This window comes from Tachypleus tridentatus, chromosome 4, assembly GCF_004210375.1.
Source record: "Tachypleus tridentatus isolate NWPU-2018 chromosome 4, ASM421037v1, whole genome shotgun sequence".
Lineage (NCBI taxonomy): Eukaryota > Metazoa > Arthropoda > Merostomata > Xiphosura > Limulidae > Tachypleus > Tachypleus tridentatus.
Genome location: NC_134828.1, coordinates 118381211 through 118406653, shown reverse-complemented (window position 1 = coordinate 118406653; position 25443 = coordinate 118381211). Strand labels below are relative to the sequence as shown.

The following is a 25443-nucleotide window of genomic DNA, read 5'->3' as shown; positions in this document are numbered from 1 at the left end:
TATAAATATGTTACTAGATGATACATATCCAGTAAAATAAATAGTTTAAAATTAGGTTTTAAGGTGATACATAAACATTATAATACATTGTATAAGAAACATGTTACTAGATTATACATAATCAGTATAATAAAGTGTTTAAGAAATAAGTTACTACATGATACATAAAGAGTATAATAAGTTTATTAAGAAATAGGTTAGTCGATAATACATAAACAGGATAATTTTTAATGAATATGTTTTTAGATGATACACAGACTGTTTAATAAATTGTTTAAGAAATAGGTGATTAAATGTTGCATAAACAGTATGATAAGTTGGTTAAGACCCAGGTTAGTAGATGTTACATAAACAGTATAATAGTTTTTTTATGAAATACTTTTTTAGATGATATATAAATAGTTTAATAAATAGGTTACTAGATGATTAGCAAATAGTATAATACTTTGTTTAAGAAATAGGTTAGTAGATGATACATAAACAGTATAATAAGGTGTTTATGAAATAGGTACTAGATGATACATAAACAGTGTAATAAGTTGTTTAAGAAATAAGTCACTAGATGATACACACAGAATAACAATTTTTTAAGAAATAGGTGACTAGATGTTGTGTAAAAAGAATAATAAATTGTTTAAGACACAGTTTACTAGATGATGCATAAACTGTATAATAAATTTTTAAGGAATATATTACTAGATCATACATAAACAGAAAAATAAATTGTTTAAGAAATAGGTTATTAGATGATTCATGTATAGTATACTTAAGTGTTTATGAAATAGGTTACTAGATGGAACAGAAATAGTATAATAAATTGTTTAAGAAATACGTTATTATGTATAATAAACAGGTTACTAGATGATACATAAACAGTATAATAAATTGTTTAAGAAATAAGTTACTATATGATACATAAAGAGTATAATAAGTTGTTTAAGAAATAGGCTCCTATATTATACTGATTCAGTATAATAAAGTGTTTAAGAAATAGGTTAGTCGATAATACATAAACAGGATAATTTTTAATGAATATGTTTCTAGATGATACACAGACAGTTTAAGAAATAGGTGATTAAATGTTGCATAAACAGTATGATAAGTTGGTTGAGACCCAGGTTAGTAGATGTTACATAAACAGTATAATAGTTTTTTTTTATGAAATACTTTTCTAGATGATATATAAATAGTTTAATAATAAAGTTACTAGATGATTAGTAAATAGTATAATACTTTGTTTAAGAAATAGGTTAGTAAATGATACATAAACAGTATAATAAGGTGTTTAAGAAATAGGTACTAGATGATACATAAACAGTGTAATAAGTTGTTTATGAAATAAGTTACTAGATGATACAGAAACAGAATAACAATTTTTTAAGAAATTGGTGACTAGATGCTATGTAAACAGAATAATAAATTGTTTAAGACACAGTTTACTAGATGATGCATAAACTGTATAATAAATTTTTAAGGAATAGATTACTAGATCATACATGAACAGAAAAATAAATTGTTTAAGAAATAGGTTATTAGATGATTCATGAATAATATACTTAAGTGTTTATGAAATAGGTTACTAGATGGAACAGAAATAGTATAATAAATTGTTTAAGAAATAGGGTACAAGATGATACATAAACAGTATAATTAATTGTTTAAAAATAGGTTATTATACGATACATAAACAGTATATTAAATTTTTAAGTAATAGGCTACTAGATGATACATAAACATTAGAACCAGTTGTTTAAGAAATAGGTTACCAGAAGATAGATAAACAATATAATAAGTAGTTTAAGAAATAGGTTATTAGATGATACATAAACAGTGTAATAATTTTTTTGAGTTATTAAATACTGGATGATATATAAACAGTATAATATAGTGTAAGAAATAGGTTAATAGATGATTCTAAACAGTAGAATAATTTTGTTTCAGAAAATGGTTACTAGATGATACATAACCTATATATTAAAGTATTTAAGAAATACGTTACTATATGATATATAAACTGTATAATAAAGTTTTTAAGAAATAGGTTACTAGATGATGTCTGAACATTAAAATGAAGTATTTAAGAAATATATTAGTAGGTGATGCATAAACTGCGTAATAAAGAGCTTAAGAAATAGGTTTCCAAATGATACATAAACAGTATAATATTTTTAAGAGATAGGTTACTAGATGATAAATAAACAGCATATTATTTTTTAAGAAATATGTTACAAGATGACATGTAATCAGTATAATATTTTTTAAGATATAGGTTACTAAATCATACATAAAGAGTATAATAAATGGTTTAATAAAGTGTTTAAGATATACGTTACTTGGTGATACATAAACAATGTAATAAAGTGTTTAAGAAATAGGTAACTAGATGATACATAAACTGTATAATAATTTTTTTAAGCAATAGGTTACTAGATCACACATAAACAGTATAATAAATTGTTTAAGAAGTAGGTTACTAGATCATACATAAACAAGATAATTTTTGAAGGAATAGGTTACTATATGATACACATACAGTTTGACACATTATTTATAAAATATGTGACTGAACAGTATAATAAATTGTTTAAAAAGAAGGTTACTAGATCATACATAAACTGGATAACAATGTTTGAAGGAATAGATTAGTAAATGATAAACAGACAGTTTAATAAATTGTTTAAGAAATAGGTGACTAAATGTTGTATAAACAGAATAATAAATTGTTTAAGACACAGATTACTAGATGACTAGGTTATATAAACAGTATAATATTTTTTAAAAAATACTTTACTATACTTAGTATAACAAAGTATTTAAGAAATAGGTGACTAGATGATACATAAACAATATAATAAAGTATTTAAGAAATAGGTGACAACATTATACATAAACAATATAATAAATTTTTAAGAAATAGGTTACTAGATCGCACATAAACAGTATTATAAATTGTTTAAGAAGTAGATTACTAGATGATACATAAACAGTATAATAAAGTGTTTAAGAAATAAGTTACTAGATGATACATAAACAGTATAATAATTTTTTTTTAAGGAATAGGTTACTAGATGATACACAAATAGTAGAATAAAGTGTTTAAGAAGTAGCTTACTAGATGATAAATGATAAGTTAACTTGTTGTATAATAAGGTAATTTTTATTTTCTCTTTTCTTATTTTCATCTTTCAAAGCTCTACTAAAATAAGTGGTTTAGTCTAACAACGCAAAATGCATATTTTTTCTTTGTGTTCATTGACCTTAAGATTTTGGCCAGCAGTGTATGATTCAAGTTTTTTTTTAATGAAACCTGTTGGGATGATGTGATCGACTGTTAAACAGAGTATCTAGAGCTAACATGTTTCAGTGAGATAATTTCTTTTTTTTTTCTCCTAATTCACTATCTTTATTTGGTGTAAACTGTTGTATAATTGAACTTGTAGTGTCAAAATGTTGCTCGTTGTTTTATGTGTATTGAAATGTTTTACTACAGTTTGTTAACATAAAGCGGTACACTTTTATTTTAGCTGGTACTCTCAACTGATAAAATTCTACACTAAAACCTTCACTCTTACTCCAGTGTCGTACGCTTATGTGTATTTATTAAAGCTTTGTTTTTACAAATGTCGAAGAGGTTATGTTAAAACTATTTTTGTTACTACTTGAATTTTTCATCCTGCCATCCTTATATGACAACTGTCTAAGTTTAGAGTAGTCCTACTCCGTCACAGAAGTATCTACCTTAATGTTGTCATGTCCAAAGTATAACACAGTTTCTCACGTCGTACATTCCATAATTCATTTCGTGTACGAGGATGACGGTTTCTCAGCGCTTTTTTCAAATATTCAGTCGAAAAAGAAAAACCAGAGGGGGTATGTTTCAGTAAATATCAGGGGTAAATATCATGAGTATCCTTTTAATTCTTCAACTGTTTTAGGCACGTGATTGGTGAATGAATATATTGTAGAAGAAAGTTGTGTACATATGATAGAATATTATATTGTTAGGCGGCTTTTTTCACCGATATTTGTGCCTGTGAGTTTTAACCTAGAACGACTTATCATAGGTCTCTTTCACGATGGTCCCGGTTCTTCAAGTTGATCGATACTCCTTTGTTTTCCAATACCATTGATACAAAGAATACCCTCTTCTTTAAATATTCCAGATTAAAATTCATCTACATGATATGAAAATATGAATATTTAGAATCGGAAAGGGCTATTGAAAACTCTTCTAAAAAGCGACCACTTTTCAAATTATCTATAAAACACGGATACTAAAATGTAGTTTTGATACCTTTCGTTACACAGATGATTCATATTCGATGTGGTTATAACAGTTAATGATGGCTTGCATTTTTAATCCACTTAATACACCATACTCAAGCCTCTATAGACCAGAGTGATTTGGTTTTCTTTTGAAAACAATAACTGATCTATTCTTTACCAAATATATTGAAATAAAAACTCTGGATTTCCACAAAACCCTCGAAAGTATTATTTGTATTCAGAGTTAGTTCAACTTTGATAATAATGTTACATTCATATACGTAATTATTCATTCATATAAGAGTTTTGAAATATACTTCAAAACTAAAACTCACTTTCATATTTCTTTTATATCTACCACCTACTTGGTAATTTTCTTGAACTGAACTTTAATATCGGCGAAACTGGGTCTACAACCTGGTAGTTCCGACCAACAAGCTCGGAGCAGGTCCATTAGTTCAGCTGAACATTCATCATAGGCGATTTCTGGGCGATATGGTGGCGTTGTACCCATTCTGACACGGTTCAAAATTTCTGTTTAAAAATCACATTTCCTTAAATTAATCATACTTACATGAGACTTCACTTCATATAATGTTCATCTTGTATTTATTATTTTGTGTTTAACCTTCAGCACTTCATATAATGTTCATCTTGTATTTATTATTTTGTGTCTAACCTTCAGCACTTCATATAATGTTCATCTTGTATTTATTATTATGTGTCTAGCCTTCAGTACTTCATATAATGTTCATCTTGTATTTATTATTTTGTGTCTAACCTTCAGCACTTCATATAATGTTCATATTGTATTTATTATTTTGTGTTTAACCTTCAGCACTTCATATAATGTTCATCATGTCATGAGACTTCACTTCATATAATGTTCATCTTGTATTTATTATTTTGTGTTTAACCTTCAGCACTTCATATAATGTTCATCTTGTATTTATTATTTTGTGTCTAACCTTCAGCACTTCATATAATGTTCATCTTGTATTTATTATTTTGTGTCTAACCTTCAGCACTTCATATAATGTTCATCTTGTATTTATTATTTTGTGTCTAACCTTCAGTACTTCATATAATGTTCATCTTGTATTTATTATTTTGTGTCTAACCTTCAGCACTTCATATAATGTTCATCTTGTATTTATTATTTTGTGTCTAACCTTCAGCACTTCATATAACGTTCATATTGTATTTATTATTTTGTGTTTAACCTTCAGCACTTCATATAATGTTCATCTTGTCATGAGACTTCACTTCATATAATGTTCATATTGTATTTATTATTTTGTGTCTACCCTTCAGCACTTCATATAATGTTCATCTTGTCATGAGACTTCACTTCATATAATGTTCATCTTGTATTTATTATTTTGTGTTTAACCTTCAGCACTTCATATAATGTTCATCTTGTATTTATTATTTTGTGTCTAACCTTCAGCACTTCATATAATGTTCATCTTGTATTTATTATTTTGTGTCTAACCTTCAGTACTTCATATAATGTTCATCTTGTATTTATTATTTTGTGTCTAACCTTCAGCACTTCATATAATGTTCATCTTGTATTTATTATTTTGTGTCTAACCTTCAGCACTTCATATAATGTTCATCTTGTCATGAGACTTCACCTCATATAATGTTCATATTGTATTTATTATTTTGTGTCTACCCTTCAGCACTTCATATAATGTTCATCTTGTATTTATTATTTTGTGTCTAACCTTCAGTACTTCATATAATGTTCATCTTGTATTTATTATTTTGTGTCTAACCTTCAGCACTTCATATAATGTTCATCTTGTATTTATTATTTTGTGTCTAACCTTCAGCACTTCATATAATGTTCATATTGTATTTATTATTTTGTGTTTAACCTTCAGCACTTCATATAATGTTCATCTTGTCATGAGACTTCACTTCATATAATGTTCATCTTGTATTTATTATTTTGTGTTTAACCTTCAGCACTTCATATAATGTTCATCTTGTATTTATTATTTTGTGTCTAACCTTCAGCACTTCATATAATGTTCATCTTGTATTTATTATTTTGTGTCTAACCTTCAGTACTTCATATAATGTTCATCTTGTATTTATTATTTTGTGTCTAACCTTCAGCACTTCATATAATGTTCATCTTGTATATATTATTTTGTGTCTAGCCTTCAGCACTTCATATAATGTTCATCTTGTATTTATTATTTTGTATCTAACCTTCAGCACTTCATATAATGTTTATCTTGTATTTATTATTTTGTGTCTAACCTTCAGCACTTCATATAATGTTCATATTGTATTTATTATTTTGTGTCTAACCTTCAGCACTTGATATAATGTTCATCTTGTATTTATTATTTTGTGTCTAACCTTCAGCACTTCATGTAATGTTCATCTTTTATTTATTATTTTGTGTTTAACCTTCAGCACTTCATATAATGTTCATATTGTATTTATTATTTTGTGTCTAACCTTCAGCACTTCATGTAATGTTCATCTTTTATTTATTATTTTGTGTTTAACCTTCAGCACTTCATATAAAGTTCATCTTGTATTTATTATTTTGTGTCTAACTTTCAGCACTTCATGTAATGTTCATCTTTTATTTATTATTTTGTGTTTAACCTTCAGCACTTCATATAATGTTCATCTTGTCATGAGACTTTACTTCATATAATGTTCATCTTGTATTTATTATTTTGTGTTTACCCTTCAGCACTTTATATAATGTTCATCTTGTATTTATTATTTTGTGTCTAACCTTCAGCACTTCATATAATGTTCATCTTGTATTTATTATTTTGTGTCTAACCTTCAGTACTTCATATAATGTTCATCTTGTATTTATTATTTTGTGTCTAACCTTCAGCACTTCATATAATGTTCATCTTGTGTTTGTTATTTTGTGTCTATCCTTCAGCACTTCATGTAATGTTCATCTTGTATTTATTATTTTGTGTCTAACCTTCAGCACTTCATATAATGTTTATTTTGTCATGAGACTTCACTTCATATAATGTTCATCTTGTATTTATTATTTTATGTCTAACCTTCAGGGTCAACGATTCCCTTGTTGCTTCCATGTCTTTCCTCTAATCTGAATGGTCCAGAACGAGTAATAATTTCTTGAAGTATGATAGCAAAGCTGTAAATGTCACCCTTTTTGGAACCTGTTTTGGTTGGGTAAGGCTCTCTAAGGTGTTCAGGAGCCATCCAAAAGAGGGATCCTTAAATGAGATTTGAAACAAAACGTATTACTATATATAATTAACTCTTTAATAATAATTCTAGTTCTCAGAACAATAGTTTCATGTTGTCTAAGTATCCAATAATAAAGCTTATTTAGTCAATACATTACGAACATGTTTAAACTGAAGTGAATTGTATATTTTCTAGAAACTACTCTACTTATAATTAATTAATTGCAATATTGTTACACAAAGTATAGCTGTTACTATAAAATTAGCACAATAGCAAATCCTGTGTTTATTTTCTATACAAAACAAATGTCAAGTGACGATATGGATATTTTCACTGTTTAATCATTTCAAATATATCACATCGATGCACAACTTGTGTAGGTATCTAAGGTTTGTTTGTTTTTTTGTTCGTTTGTTCATTGGGTTATCTACTGTGTTCAACTACAGGTCATCCCATCTTGGGATTTAGAGTTGTAATACTGTAGATTTACCGCTGTTCCATCAGGGAACAACGCGTCTGTGGTAAGTTGTAAGCGTTATCTGATTATTTATTGAGCTGTAAAGACAGTATTACCACATAATTACAGATAGGCTTCAGGTGTACATAATTCCGTGCTCAGTGATATAATTGTTCATGTTATATTTATGATGCAGAAGTGTAAAGCCACAGTAGCCATCACATGGTTTAGTTATGCCTTATGGCACAAATGCAGAAAATTCGTTATTTCTTGTTTGTTTTGAGCGGTGTAGGAATACCCGTTAAGAAAATTCGAAACATTAATATTCTAGCAGATATGACAATTGTAAATGATATAAAGACAATAATAAAATAAACAATTAAAAGACATGTATATCAACTTATTAATAAAAAATAAAAGAGCCAGTGAGCGAATGAACAAACACAGAAATGAGGTATTGAAGAAACCTGGAAGTATACAGATTATAAACAAGGATAATCTCTCACAAGTGTGTAGATATTCTAACTAAAGCTGTATATGTACATGTTTCATATAAAAATTATATTTTCCCTGCAGTAGAGATTTATTATTTCCTGTAATATACATATTATTGGTGTCCTTTTTCAAAAGAGAGTATAGCAACCTAAATCACTAAATATTCCGTATTTCACTGTCATACCAGACATCAGCTCATCTTGATGATAGCAAATAACTACTTTGGGTATCGTAGTGGAGAATACTTAGAGAATAAAACAAAAGAAATCCGACTTTACAAAGCTATACTGAGCAGAAGATGAAACCCTGGTATTTCTATTATAGCTCTGAACAACAACAAACTCTGACAAGTCCAAGCCTAACCTAACAAACTTTACAAAGTCCTTGCTAAACCTAGGCTTCTATTCCCTTAACCGTTGCTTTGGAACTACTTAGCTAAACCAAAACATTGTCGTCAAATCAAACTGGTACAAAATTCACAAGGATATCGAAAAACTATGGAGAATTTGTTTACACACCTTTCATTGTGTAACCAGAACATTTGGTGAGGAAGACTGGCCATTACTTTAAGATATATCAAAATCACCACCACTGAGTTAACACATTATAGAACCTTTCACATGCAGTCAGAACATTAAGAACTGGATTGAAATGGATATAAGCACATTTCGATGTTGTATAGAAATTGCAACAGCAGGGACATTGTCCAGCTAAGACTTATATTAATGCTTTGATCTGGTGTTGTGTAATATGTTGATGCGAAACATGAACATTATAGAATCGAGAATGTCAAAGACTATATATGTGTAGTAGTATAGTTAGCTTTCACAATCACTCTCTTGTTCTGTTCTCTTATTTTTAGCAGAGAGTACAGGACAACTGATCGGTTTCGAAGAAACATGGAGTATGTGGCTTACAAGAAGGACAAAATAAGTTGGTTTCATTACTTTATCTAGTCATGAAGACTACGTTAGTCTGACTGACTGCTCGGTCACACATGCCGAGTAATACTTGCATTTGATCATTACGGGTTAACCTGAGCTCACAATAAATATTTATTTATAATGTTTATAGTGAACAACTAAATGAGATAATGACAACATATGCCACAGTGTCATAATGTTTGAATAATTATGTATATTCATACCACTGTCGTCTAATAATAACAACTAAATGAGATAATGACAACATATGCCACAGTGTCATAATGTTTCAATAATTATGTATGTTCATACCACTGTCGTCTAATAATAACAACTAAATGAGGTAATGACAACATATGCCAGTGTCGTAATGTTTCAATAATTATGTATGTTCAAACCACTGTCGTCTAATAATAACAACTAAATGAGATAATGATAACATATGCCACAGTGTCGTAATGTTTGAATAATTATGTATGTTCATACCACTGTCGTCTAATAATAACAACTAAATGAGATAATGACAACATATGCCACAGTGTCATAATGTTTCAATAATTATGTATGTTCATACCACTGTCGTCTAATAATAACAACTAAATGAGATAATGACAACATATGCCACAGTGTCGTAATGTTTGAATAATTATGTATGTTCATACCACTGTCGTCTAATAATAACAACTAAATGAGATAATGACAACATATGCCACAGTGTCGTAATGTTTGAATAATTATGTATGTTCATACCACTGTCGTCTAATAATAACAACTAAATGAGATAATGACAACATATGCCACAGTGTCGTAATGTTTGAATAATTATGTATGTTCATGCCACTGTCGTCGAATAATAACAGCTAAATGAGATAATGACAACATATGCCACAGTGTCGTAATGTTTGAATAATTATGTATGTTCATACCACTGTCGTGTAATAATAACAACTAAATGAGATAATGACAACATATGCCACAGTGTCGTAATGTTTGAATAATTATGTATGTTCAAACCACTGTCGTCTAATAATAACAACTAAATGAGATAATGACAACATATGCCACAGTGTCGTAATGTTTGAATAATTATGTATGTTCAAACCACTGTCGTCTAATAATAACAACTAAATGAGATAATGACAACATATGCCACAGTGTCGTAATGTTTGAATAATTATGTATGTTCATACCACTGTCGTGTGATAATAACAACTAAATGAGATAATGACAACATATGCCACAGTGTCGTAATGTTTGAATAATTATGTATGTTCAAACCACTGTCGTCTAATAATAACAACTAAATGAGATAATGACAACATATGCCACAGTGTCGTAATGTTTGAATAATTATGTATGTTCATACCACTGTTGTCTGATAATAACAACTAAATGAGATAATGACAACATATGCCACAGTGTTGTAATGTTTGAATAATTATGTATGTTCATACCACTGTCGTGTAATAAAAGAACATTACCAACAACACTACTCAGTAAATGTTCACTGATAAACATTTAGTCGCGCTTCAATCACGTACGTACTGATGGGACATAAATTAAATGTGATACATAATATACCAATTTTAAAGTGTCTTCAAAATTAGTACATTATCAGTCGTATTTTCATAACATTAGGACATTATCAGTCATAGTGACATAACATTAGAACATTATCAGTCGTAATGACATAAAATTAGAACATTATCAGTCGTAATGGCATAAAATTAGAACATAATCAGTCGTAGTGACGTAACATTAGAACATTATCAGTCGTAATGACAAAATTAGAACATAATCAGTCGTAGTGACGTAACATTAGAACATTATCAGTCGTAATGACAAAATTAGAACATAATCAGTCGTAGTGACGTAACATTAGAACATTATCAGTCGTATTTACATAACATTAGAACATTATAATAGTGACATAAAATTAGAACATAATCAGTCACAATGACATAAAATTAGAACATTATCAGTCATAACTTTAGAACATTACCAGGGGTAGTCACATAAAATTGGAACATTATTAGTAATAGTTATGGTGTTAATTGTCCCTTAGTCAGTGATTGATGTATAGATTAACTCTTCCTCAAGTATAATTATATACCCAAATTAACACATCATTATATAAACGTATACAAGTATTGTTTTAAGTACAAGAAATGAATCATTGCGACCACAGACCCAAGAGTTCTGTAAAAGATTTACAGCGGTAAGATTTGTTATTTTTATCTTTCCGCTTGTCTTAAAAAGTAACTTATTTAATTAGATGAACATTTATTGAAATAGTGATATTCGCTTCATAAACACGTATGTAGCAGCTTTATAAGTACAATAAGTTGTAGTTTTCCTTATCCAATATTGTGAAATAGTCATTGTTAATATTCTATTATTAAGAATTACAGTACTTATTGATAAAAGGATTGTAAAAGTGAAATTAATATTTGGCCTTTTTATCTTACACCCTAATTGTTGCTCAGTATAGTAAGCGTTTACAAATTCAAACAAAATACTAAAGTACTATCTAAATAAACATTATAATACTTACTGGGATTTATTTCAGTATCCAGGTCAACCTGTTCGTGTACATATTTCAGGCCGTAGTCAGTGATTTTCACCATAAAACGTCCGTCAATCACACAGTTGGTCGACTTAAGACGACCGTGATATTCAAGTGAACTGTCGTGAATATATTTCATTCCCTGTAAAACGTTAAAGTTAAATATATAACTTGCTCTAGCAGTTATATTCAGAGAAGTCTTTTTATCAAACAAACGCGTGTTATTCGTATTTCTGAACCTATTACTATAATCAAAATAATGTCTATTGTTGCAGAAATATAAAACTGCGTATCTTATTTACAACGTTCTTACTGTCATAAGTTGTGCTAACCAAATCTAACAAATGTTTAGAACACCGACACATTTTTAAGAGCTATTTTGTTTGTTTTTTTCATGTAAAGGAATTTAGGTGATAAAATTGTCACCAGTGAAACATGCTTTTTACCTCATATTTTATAAAAATCACTAAAACATGAAAATAGTTGTTTTCAACTTCGCGCAAAGTTAACTACACGAGGGCTATCTGCGCTAGCCGTCCCTAAGTTAGCAGTGTAAGACTACAGCATGTTTGGTATGACGGGGATTCGAACCCGAGGGCTTTAACCACCTGGCCATCCCTAGCTGCATGAAAATGATTAATGAGAAAAAAAAAACTATTTACAATATACTCTAATTATGAAAAAGACTAATGGCTGTAATATATTGTATAGTGTAATTATGAAAAAGACTAATGGCTGTAATATATTGTATAGTGTAATTATGAAAAAGACTAATGGCTGTAATATATTGTATAGTGTAATTATGAAAAAGACTAATGGCTGTAATATATTGTATATTGTAATTATGGAAAAGACTAATGGCTGTAATATATTGTATAGTGTAATTATGAAAAAGACTAATAGCTGTAATATATTGTATAGTGTAATTATGAAAAAGACTAATAGCTGTAATATATTGTATAGTGTAATTATGAAAAAGACTAATGGCTGTAATATATTGTATATTGTAATTATGAAAAAGACTAATGGCTGTAATATATTGTATAGTGTAATTATGAAAAAGACTAATAGCTGTAATATATTGTATAGTGTAATTTTGAAAAAGACTAATGGCTGTAATATATTGTGAAGTGTAATTATGAAAAAGACTAATGGCTGTAATATATTGTATAGTGTAATTATGAAAAAGACTAATGGCTGTAATATATTGTATAGTGTAATTATGAAAAAAAGACTAATGGCTGTAATATATTGTATAGTGTAATTATGAAAAGACTAATGGCTGTAATATATTGTATAGTGTAATTATGAAAAAAGACTAATGGCTGTAATATATTGTATAGTGTAATTATGAAAAAGACTAATGGCTGTAATATATTGTATAGTGTAATTATGAAAAAGACTAATGGCTGTAAAATATTCTATAGTGTAATTATGAAAAAGACTAATGGCTGTAATATATTGTATAGTGTAATTATGAAAAAGACTAATGGCTGTAATATATTGTATAGTGTAATTATGAAAAAGACTAATGGCTGTAATATATTGTATATTGTAATTATGGAAAAGACTAATGGCTGTAATATATTGTATAGTGTAATTATAAAAAAGACTAATAGCTGTAATATATTGTATAGTGTAATTATGAAAAAGACTAATGGCTGTAATATATTGTATATTGTAATTATGAAAAAGACTAATGGCTGTAATATATTGTATAGTGTAATTATGAAAAAGACTAATAGCTGTAATATATTGTATAGTGTAATTTTGAAAAAGACTAATGGCTGTAATATATTGTGAAGTGTAATTATGAAAAAGACTAATGGCTGTAATATATTGTATAGTGTAATTATGAAAAGACTAATGGCTGTAATATATTGTATAGTGTAATTATGAAAAGACTAATGGCTGTAATATATTGTATAGTGTAATTATGAAAAAAAGACTAATGGCTGTAATATATTGTATAGTGTAATTATGAAAAGACTAATGGCTGTAATGGCTGTAATATATTGTATAGTGTAATTATGAAAAAGACTAATGGCTGTAAAATATTCTATAGTGTAATTATGAAAAAGACTAATGGCTGTAATATATTGTGTAGTGTAATTATGAAAAAGACTAATGGCTGTAATATATTGTATAGTGTAATTATGAAAAAGACTAATGGCTGTAATATATTGTATAGTGTAATTATGAAAAAGACTAATAGCTGTAATATATTGTATAGTGTAATTATGAAAAAGACTAATGGCTGTAAAATATTCTATAGTGTAATTATGAAAAAGACTAATGGCTGTAATATATTGTGTAGTGTAATTATGAAAAAGACTAATGGCTGTAAAATATTCTATAGTGTAATTATGAAAAAGACTAATGGCTGTAATATATTGTGTAGTGTAATTATGAAAAAGACTAATGGCTGTAATATATTGTATAGTGTAATTATGAAAAAGACTAATGGCTGTAATATATTGTATAGTGTAATTATGAAAAAGACTAATGGCTGCAATGTATTGTGTAGTGTAATTATGAAAAAGACTAATGGCTGTAATATATTGTGTAGTGTAATTATGAAAAAGACTAATGGCTGTAATATATTGTATAGTGTAATTATGAAAAAGACTAATGGCTGCAATATATTGTATAGTGTAATTATGAAAAAGACTAATGGCTGTAATATATTGTATAGTGTAATTATGAAAAAGACTAATAGCTGTATTTTGGAACAGAGTTGTATAGCCTTGTTTTTATATATTCTTGACCATGAATAAATATGATTTATAAATAAATAAAAATTGAAACTAACTAGAAAGACAGAAAGAAAAAATTATATTTTACAAATAGAGACTTAAGAAAATATATAATGATTCTTTATGTATAACATAGGTAATCAATTGTTACTATTTAAATATAACTTTTATTCCGAGTTTTAGTTTAATAGTAACAATTGATTACATATGTTATACATAAAGAATCATTAGATATTTTTTTAAGTCTCTATTTGTAAAATAGAATTTTTTCTTTCTGTCTTTCTAGTTAGTTTCAATTTTTATTTATTTAATGATTAAAATAATTAGATTGTCGTAATAGATAAGAATATGTAAGGACATGGGTATAAATTATTGTCTAGTTATAATTATTTATTATTAATACAACTGAACGCAGCTTGAATATCATATTGAATCATCAGTTTAATATGGAAACTTAAGACGCTGTTGACCATAATCCTAATAACACCTTATTTTATTCTTTTGGGTCTCTGCTTTGTGTTGTAAAGGCTTAGTAATACTAAAAAAAATTATTGGAATCGTGATGTAAGTTCACTAAACTGGTTGTTTGTTTTTCAGAATAATCGAGAATAATTTAATGATCGAAGAAGAAACATGTCAAAACAAGGATATGTAAATAATTTTCAGTATCTAATCAATTGACCAACTACTAGGACAGTTTAATATTGTAGACTTTCGATGACAGCTGTTATGCATTAAAGATTGTACTATGAACTTTAAATATCAGTTTTGTTCTGAATGAACGTGTAATACGATTCAATATTTGTTTTTGTGACCAGTTTTCTATATAAAATAAATACTTGATGTATAACTTATCAAAGATGTCCATGTTAAATCTGTAAATCACTGTTACACCTATAACTCAACATGAGGTGAACATACCTCTAGGATATCATTGACCATTGAGTAACGAAAGGTCCAGTCGATATTCATGGCGTCCTTTTCCAACATGTCCTTTTATAGAAAACATAAACTATTAGTGTCTGGTTTTATATATATCAGGATGTTCGTTTAGTTTAAATAATATTAAAGACTGGCATATTCAAGTATAGAGTAAATAATATTAAAGACTGACGTATTCAGGTACAAGGTAAGTAATATTAAAGACTGACATATTCAGGTACAAGGTAAGTAGTATTACAGACTGACATATTCAAGTACACGGTAAGCAATATTAAAGACTGACATATTCAAGTATATGGTAAGCAATATTAAAGACTGGCATATTCAAGTATACGGTAAGCAATATTAAAAGCTGACATATTCAAGTATACGGCAAATGTTAAAGAATGACATATTCAAGTACACGGTAAGTAATATTAAAAACTGACATATTCAAGTACACGGTAAGCAATATTAAAAACTGACATATTCAAGTATATGGTAAGCAATATTAAAGACTGACATATTCAAGTATATGGTAAGCAATATTAAAGACTGACATATTCAAGTATACGGTAAGTAGTATTAAAGACTGACATATTCAAGTATACGGTAAGCAATATTAAAAGCTGACATATTCAAGTATACGGTAAATGTTAAAGAATGACATATTCAAGTATACGGTATGTAATATGGTGCATATTTTTGTTGTTTTTCCCAGATGTTCGTACACTAGGTGGCTTGATATTTAAACAAGTAACTTAACTACACGTACGTAATAATAATATAAATTATCATCTCTTAGTTTGCTTCTTTGTTCTTGAGTTTCACGCAAATATATTTTAGGGTCAATTACGTTAACCCTCCTTCATTCTAAAGCTATAAGCTAATCAACACCACCCACCGCCAACTTTTGAGTTACTCTTTACTAACGAATATTGGGATTGACTGACACATTATAATGTTCCCATGGTTTAAAGGTCAAGCATGTTTGATGAAGAGTTTTGATCCTGAGACCCGCAGATCAACAGTCGAACTTGCTAACTGTCATGTTATGTCAGGTACTGATAATAAAAAATCAAGCTGTACGACCTAGATAAATAATAAATGTAAGATTTAAAAGTGTTGATATGTGTAAAATAAACTGTGTAATAGCCAAGTTGTTTCACTAAAAGTATGAAAGAAACAAACTCAAAGATAAAGGAATACTAACAATAAACTGAGTGAGTTTATAGCTTCGTAATAAATAAACTGAGATCACTTTATTTATATACAAACATATACCATCAAAAAGTTAACTACAGATATATACATATATTAATATATATATATATATATACTGTTGTCGATACAACGTTTCGGTCAATATAGAGAAGTGGACTGTTGTCGCCTTATTGTGATAACAGAAGAATGCTGTGGGTCAAACCACCAAGAAGTTAACTACAGATATATACATATATTAATATATATACTGTTGTCGATACAACGTTTCGGTCAATACTTTTCTTCAGGTATCACTAACTGAACAGTAAATCTGTAAACAAAAACATTATGAATCGGAGGTCGCGTGACAAATTGAAGTGTCAACACAATTTGCACAACCATATCTATGACCATTTCAAAATACTTGTTTCGAAGAAGACCTCTAGAAACAAACATAACCGTAAATTGTAAGAAATAATACATTTTAATCCGGGAACTTTCCAGTGGGCTAAATGAATTTTTAGTTTATTGTAATAATTTTCGCTTTAGTTTTACCCACGCTAAAATGTTTTTATACAGTTAATTATGTATCAGAGTATCCTGTGGGTGTATATGGATAGATACGTAGGTGTCCGTGCACACTTATATGTGAGAATATATATATGTTTATGTATATGGATAGATACGTAGGTGTCCGTGCACACTTATATGTGAGAATATATATATATATATATACAACTTCCTGTTATTTCAAGTGTTTGTAAACATTCTAATATACGTTCATTTATTACATTGTCACATGGCATTCGATTTATAATTTTTTTTTATGGATTTATTATTCTGTTAGTGATACCTGAAGAAGGGCGTTGTCCGAAACGTTGTATCGACAATAGTGTATACATTATATATGTATATACATCTGTAGTTAACTTCTTTGCGGTTTGATCTACAACATTTTTTATCTCTTTCAACAACCGTGTAATTTCCTAAACAGTTTTTGTCGTCTCTATTGAACAAATGAATAACTTGTCAGCTTTCAGTCACTTTACGGTTACCTCTATTGGATCAGTAAATAACTTGTCACCTTTCAGTTTCTTTACGGTTACCTCTATTGGATCAGTGAATAACTTGTCAGCTTTCAGTCTCTTTACGGTTACCTCTATTGGACAGTGAATAACTTGTCAGCTTTCAGTCTCTTTACGGTTACCTCTATTGGATCAGTGAATAATTTGTCAGCTTTCAGTCTCTTTACGGTTACCTCTATTGGATCAGTGAATAACTTGTCACCTTTCAGTCACTTTACGGGTACCTCTATTGGACCAGTGAATAACTTGTCAGCTTTCAGTCTCTTTACGGTTACCTCTATTGGATCAGTGAATAACTTGTCACCTTTCAGTCTCTTTACGGTTACCTCTATTGGATCAGTAAATAACCAGTCACCTTTCAGTCTCTTTACGGTTACCTCTGTTGGATCAGTAAATAACTTGTCACCTTTCAGTCTCTTTACGGTTATCTCTTTTGGACAGTGAATAACTTGTCACCTTTTAGTCTCTTTGCAGTTACCTCTATTGGATCAGTGAATAACTTGTCACCTTTCAGTCTCTTTACGATTACCTCTATTGGATCAGTAAATAACTTGTCACCTTTTAGTCTCTTTACGGCTACCTCTATTGGACAGTGAATAACTTGTCAGCTTTCAGTCTCTTTACAGTTACCTCTATTGGATCAGTGAATAATTTGTCAGCTTTCAGTCTCTTTACGGTTACCTCTATTGGATCAGTAAATAACTTGTCACCTTTTAGTCTCTTTACGGCTACCTCTATTGGACAGTGAATAACTTGTCAGCTTTCAGTCTCTTTACGGTTACCTTTATTGGATCAGTGAATAATTTGTCAGCTTTCAGTCTCTTTACGGTTACCTTTATTGGATCAGTGAATAATTTGTCAGCTTTCAACCTCTTTACGGTTATCTCTATTGCATCAGTGAATAACTTGTCACTTTTCAGTCTCTTTACGGATACCTCTATGGGATCAGTGAATAACTTGTCACCTTTCAGTCTCTTTACGGTTACCTCTATTGGACAGTGAATAACTTGTCAGCTTTCAGTCTCTTTACGGTTACCTTTATTGGATCAGTGAATAATTTGTCAGCTTTCAGTCTCTTTACGGTTACCTTTATTGGATCAGTGAATAATTTGTCAGCTTTCAACCTCTTTACGGTTATCTCTATTGGATCAGTGAATAACTTGTCACCTTTCAGTCCCTTTACGGTTACCTGTATTGTATCAGTTAATAGCTTGTCTGCTTTTAGCCATTTGAAACGAATCTCTTATCAACTAGTCGTGATCAAAACAAAATAGAACGGACTGAAATAAGGGCGCCAGAATTCAACAGATATACTCGCAAAAGCTAGGATGACGTGGAAACAAAAACACAAATACGTTCAGAAAGAAAAGTATAAACAACAGTGGAATACCTTATACACACAAATAAACTGAAAAACAGATCCCAAAATTTATTGTTCTTATTAAAATTAGCGACAAAGTCATAGAAAACAACAACCATTACATAATGATTTGTTTGTTTGTGAATTTCACGCAAAGCTACATGAGGGCTATCTGCACTAGCCATCCCTAATTTAGCAGTGTAAGACTAGAGGAAAGGCAGCTAGTCATCACCAGCCATCACCAACTCTTGGGCTACTCTTTCACCAAAGAATAGTGGGATTGACCATCACGGCTAAAAGGGCGAGCCTGTTTGGGGCGACGGGGGTGCGAACCCGTGACCCTTAGATTACGAGTCGCACGCCTTAACCCATCTGGCCATGTCAGACCGCTACATACTGATTTAGTATACATGAATAGACAAAATACCTCTAAAACGAACTGAAAAAAGCATTGAAAACACCAGACGATTCGAATATGAAGAACTACTTCATGAATATAGTAAATATTTATATCACAAATACTCTGATCTTAGTGTGTATATATTTATATATACGTGTCAACAACAGAAGCAGAACATGACTACATATCACAAATACTCTGAAACTAGTGTGTATATATTTATATATACATGTCAACAACAGAAGCAGAACATGACTACATATCACAAATACTCTGAAACTAGTGTGTATATATTTATATATACATGTCAACAACAGAAGCAGAACATGACTACATATCACAAATACTCTAATCTTAGTGTGTATATATTTATATATACATGTCAACAACAGAAGCAGAACACGACTACATATCACAAATACTCTGATCTTAGTGTGTATATATTTATATATACATGTCACAATTCAATGTCAACAACAGAAGCAGAACACGACTACATAAAAACAACAACTTATCAGACTCATGACAGTTACAGATGTTCAATAACAGATGAAACTTTAGAGAAACAGAGCACCAGTAGAAGACATAACACAAAACATATCACTCAAGAAAAGCCCTCGAGATTATTAGAACATCATTATAGCACGTGTCTCTAAAAATAGGATACATACCAACCACTTGGAAACAGACTGATGACGTTATGTTCCAGAAGGAAGGAAAACCAGCAAATAACCCTGAAAACTACAGACACATAAGTCTATCGAGCAATGTAGGAAAACTTATTAGAATATATATATATATATAATAGACATATAAATTTTAACTAAATCAGTACTTCCGGAAATACAAAACGGTTTCTAAACAGAAGGACCACCAACAAATCATCTCATTAGATTAACCGAAGAAATAATAGACGGCTTTAACAAAAACAGTGTTCAGTCACATGCTTTCTAGATGTTAAAAAACATGTTGTTTGGTACAATGGACAGGAGATATAATATGTCCAAATCGTTTCATAGAAATTATTCGCTGGGTTTCTAACTTCCTGGACGATAAAAGCATTAGAGTGAATGTTGAAGGCATTTACCCGAGTGCTGCACTCCAGAGGCAGGTGCCCCTCAAGTAGGAGTACTTAGTTGGACCCTGTTTACCATATATGTCAGCTACATGCCTCTCAAAGAACCAAATCATAATTTTCGCTTACACTTCACAGATGATGTTATAATTTGGAAGAGTGTCTGAAACCCAACAACAAAAACGTATACAACCACTACTAAACGAAACAGAATTGTACTGCAGTAAGTGGAATGCTAAAATTAATGCACACAAAACAAAAGTCACATTATTTACAAAATCGTACAAAGCAAACAAATTAATACTACAATTATATTTTGGAGGGACACTCTTACTAGTGGTAATATGATCTATTTGGAGCTCTCTTACAGGTAGTAAAATTATTAGTGTTACATTTGACTGGAAATTCAACTTGATACTACACATTACTAGCATCAAACTCAGAAGTTGAAAACGAGCGAGTTAATTTAGAAGTCTGACTGGCAACAAGGAGCTTCACCAGAAAATATATTAAACGTTTACAGAACAAACATAAGATCAGACTGAGAATATAACATGGATATATGTATCAACAAGCTCAATATTTCTATACAACTATTCAAACATACCAACAGTAGAAGACAGACTCCTAGAAAACTTGCTTCAATATTATTAAAAATGTATTAATACATATGAATTGATGAGTAAATTGGAGAGTTACATAATACATAATGGACTTAGCCCTAAGTATCACCCTGTCTAAACGTCATAAATAATAAATTGTATCTAAATAGTTTTAGGTTAACTGATTTGTAAACATAAACGTAGCTATATTTTGAAAGGATTTTGTTTGTAAAAATAGGATTATATGTTTGTGTATATATGATTTCTAAGTCGAACTACATTGTGAACATGGACTAATAGTACAACCATACAGAAGTTAAGCAAGTGAAAATACATGAGTTAATATTACCCATGAATTGGACATTGTACAAAAGGATATGTTAATTAAAACTGCAGACAGTGGACAAAATGTAACATAATCTAACAATGACAAAACAAGGGTTATTTTCTAGGATTCAGTAACAGTAGAAGCAATTCCTGACAAACCTTCTTCATGTAGCCACATAAACCAGATTCCTGGGTATAACCCATGATTCAAACATTTATGTGAAATTATAAATGGGATCCAACAAAGAGCTAATTATATACAACTAACTTGTAACAGCAGGGACACAACAACAGAAAACATACTTAAAACCAGTACTATGTCCAGTACTATGCCTACCCAGCATGTTTAAATGTAACTAAAACATAAATAAATAAACTACAGACAATGAAAAGCCTAGAACCACAATAGTGACATTTTGTACAACTTTGTAAAGATCCCTAAGTTCTCAGACAAACTTATTAACAGATCAACAGATTATTTCAAGAAATATCTGAACAAAAACATTTCACTGAACACATTGAAAAACTTTATCATATATATAATGAATGTAGACGTCACCATTAAATATAGGAAATTCATTATACCACCGGATGCCTACTACTGAATTTGATATATTGTTAAAAGGAGATTTAAGTAAATGTAAAGTCAGTAGTATACATTTTATCAGCAATTATGGAATTGTTTGTAAGTACAAGTCTATATGTTCATAGCAACCAATAGTGAATTAAGTATTTGTTAGTAAAAAGAGAAAACTTACATATATATTATGCATGGCTTTAAAAGGGTCATTAGTGCACTGATTCACATCTGTCAACTGAAGCTTGCATATTATTAAAACAGTTCTCCTTAGATCGAAAAATATCAAAGAACAGCATGGGCTTAACAGATCTTCTTAGCTCAAACAACATAATAGAACACTGTGGTCTTAACAGATTTTCTTAGTTCAAACAACATAATAGAACACTGTGGGCTTAACAGATTTTCTTAGATCAAACAGCATTAAAATAGTGTGGGCTTAAAGATCTTAGATCTAACAACATTAAAGAACAGCATGGGCTTAACAGATCTTCTTAGCTCAAACAACATAATAGAACATTGTGGGCTTAACAGATTTTCTTAGATCAAACAACATTAAAAAATAGTGAGGGCTTAACAAATCTTAGATCAGACAACATTAAAATAGTGTGGGCTTAAAAGATCTTAGATCAAACAACATTAAAGAACAGTATGGGCTTAACATATCTTCTTAGCTCAAACAACATAATAGAACACTGTGGGCTTAACAGATTTTCTTAGATCAAACAGCATTAAAATAGTGTGGGCTTAAAAGATCTTAGATCAAACAACATTAAAGAACAGTATGGGCTTAACAGATCTTCTTAGCTCAAACAACATAATAGAACACTGTGGGCTTAACAGATTTTCTTAGATCAAACAGCATTAAAATAGTGTGGGCTTAAAAGATCTTAGATCAAACAACATTAAAGAACAGCATGGGCTTAACATATCTTCTTAGCTCAAACAACATAATAGAACACTGTGGGATTAACAGATTTTCTTAGATCAAACAACATTAAAAATAGTATGGGCTTAACAGATTTTCTTAGATCAAACAGCATTAAAATAGTGTGGGCTTAAAAGATCTTAGATCAAACAACATTAAAGAACAGTATGGGCTTAACATATCTTCTTAGCTCAAACAACATAATAGAACTCTGTGGGCTTAACAGATTTTCTTAGATCAAACAGCATTAAAATAGTGTGGGCTTAAAAGATCTTAGATCAAACAACATTAAAGAACAGTATGGGCTTAACATATCTTCTTAGCTCAAACAACATAATAGAACACTGTGGGCTTAACAGATTTTCTTAGCTCAAACAACATAATAGAACACTGTGGGCTTAACATATTTTCTTAGATCAAACAGCATTAAAATAGTGTGGGCTTAAAAGATCTTAGATCAAACAACATTAAAGAACAGTATGGGCTTAACAGATCTTCTTAGCTCAAACAACATAATAGAACACTGTGGGCTTAACAGATTTTCTTGGATCAAACAACATTAAAAATAGTGTGGGCTTAAAAGATCTTAGATCAAACAACATTAAAGAACAGTATGGGCTTAACATATCTTCTTAGCTCAAACAACATAATAGAACACTGTGGGCTTAACAGATTTTCTTAGATCAAACAGCATTAAAATAGTGTGAGCTTAAAAGATCTTAGATCAAACAACATTAAAGAACAGTATGGGCTTAACAGATCTTCTTAGCTCAAACAACATAATAGAACACTGTGGGCTTAACAGATTTTCTTGGATCAAACAACATTAAAAATAGTGTGGGCTTAACAAATCTTAGATCAGACAACATTAAAATAGTGTGGGCTTAAAAGATCTTAGATCAAACAACATTAAAGAACAGTATGGGCTTAATATATCTTCTTAGATTGAACAATATTCGAGAACATATTTGCTTGGACTGAAGATTGAACAATATTAAGGAACAGTTTAGACTTAACAGATTTTCTTAGATCAAACAACATTAAAGAACAGTGTGGGCCTCATCGAACAAAAACAAGCAACCAGACAATTGGACAAGAACCAAGAAAGAACCCTGAGATCTTCATCCTTCTAGGTCTCTTGACCAAACAGTTGACAGCGATGCCTGTGATCTTTCTTGCTTGGTCAACTATTTCATTTAGAGTGTCATAAATGGTCAGCTAAGAATGAATTGAAATGATGTTGTATATGTTACTGATGGTCAGCTAAAAATGAATTGAAATAATGTTGTATATGTTACTGATGGTCAGCTAAAAATGAATTGAAATGATGTTGTATATGTTACTGAAGCAACAAAGAACAAGATTGTTTCTAATTTTCTACACCACATTTTGCTGCCCTGTCTACATGACACTAAAAACTCAAAAACATTTTAAAATGTTTATGGAACTAAAGCAACTAGAAAAGATATGCTGATAACGTAGGTAAATAAATAACGTTTCAATTTAACAAAGTAGTGTTGGGCATCTATCAAAAAGTTTTTAATTCAAGTTACTTGTATCAATTCAACTGACTTGTGTAGCCTAGACCACAATGATGTGTTGTGAAACTAGCAATGTCTCATTTCTTAATACATGACCAGAAACCATTCCTACCCGAAGACTTCCTCGAATACAGTGTTCCGTGAGAAGGGCGTAATGTGGTTCATCAATGCACATCCCAATGAAACGTACGAGGTTCTCATGAGTTAGTTCTCCTATCTACAGGGTAAGAAAAACATACAGCAAAAATAGTGTTTCAGCTCTGTGTTAATTTTTATTCAAGTACAACTATTCTTTAGATTAGATTTGATATAAATTTATCACTTAGCTGTGCAGGTTCTCTATCCACCCTACTCTTTTACTGCAACTACTAACTAAGGTTGCTTCCATTTTACTTCTTAGTGTTGACAGTACTTAAGAATGTCACTGATTATATAGGAATTAATCATGTCTTTGTGAATTTTAAAATTAGTGTTTCATTTTGGGTTTATGGTTTATAATCATTACTGATTTAGTTTTGATGTGATTGTAGTCAGTATTGATTCTAATCTATAAATATCATTAGAGGCCTTGTTGATCCTGGGCATCGACCTGGGAGTAAACCTAGTCTTTCGATTTATTCAGTAGTAAGAACAATATGTTTCAATATCTTTAATGTTGTAAGTAGTAAGAACAATATGTTTCGATATTTTTAATGTTGTCAGTAGTAAGAACAATATGTTTCAATATTTTTAATGTTGTCAGCAGTAAGAA

The 25443-nt window shown here is 29.8% G+C and overlaps 1 protein-coding gene across 1 annotated transcript in view; it reads right to left on the bottom strand.

Moving 5' to 3' along the window:
• The window catches only part of LOC143249946 (atrial natriuretic peptide receptor 1-like), a 67051-nt gene extending 42145 nt beyond the window's left edge, over positions 1-24906 (bottom strand). Inside the window, exons 1-5 of the mRNA XM_076500571.1 lie at positions 24805-24906; positions 15595-15666; positions 11906-12059; positions 7326-7502; positions 4632-4800 (exon numbers count right to left, since the gene is read on the bottom strand). Coding sequence (XP_076356686.1) covers positions 4632-4800; positions 7326-7502; positions 11906-12059; positions 15595-15666; positions 24805-24867 — 635 coding nt within the window. The 5' untranslated portion in view covers positions 24868-24906. The remainder of the gene's footprint in view (positions 1-4631; positions 4801-7325; positions 7503-11905; positions 12060-15594; positions 15667-24804) is intronic.
• Between the last annotated feature and the right edge of the window lie 537 nt (positions 24907-25443).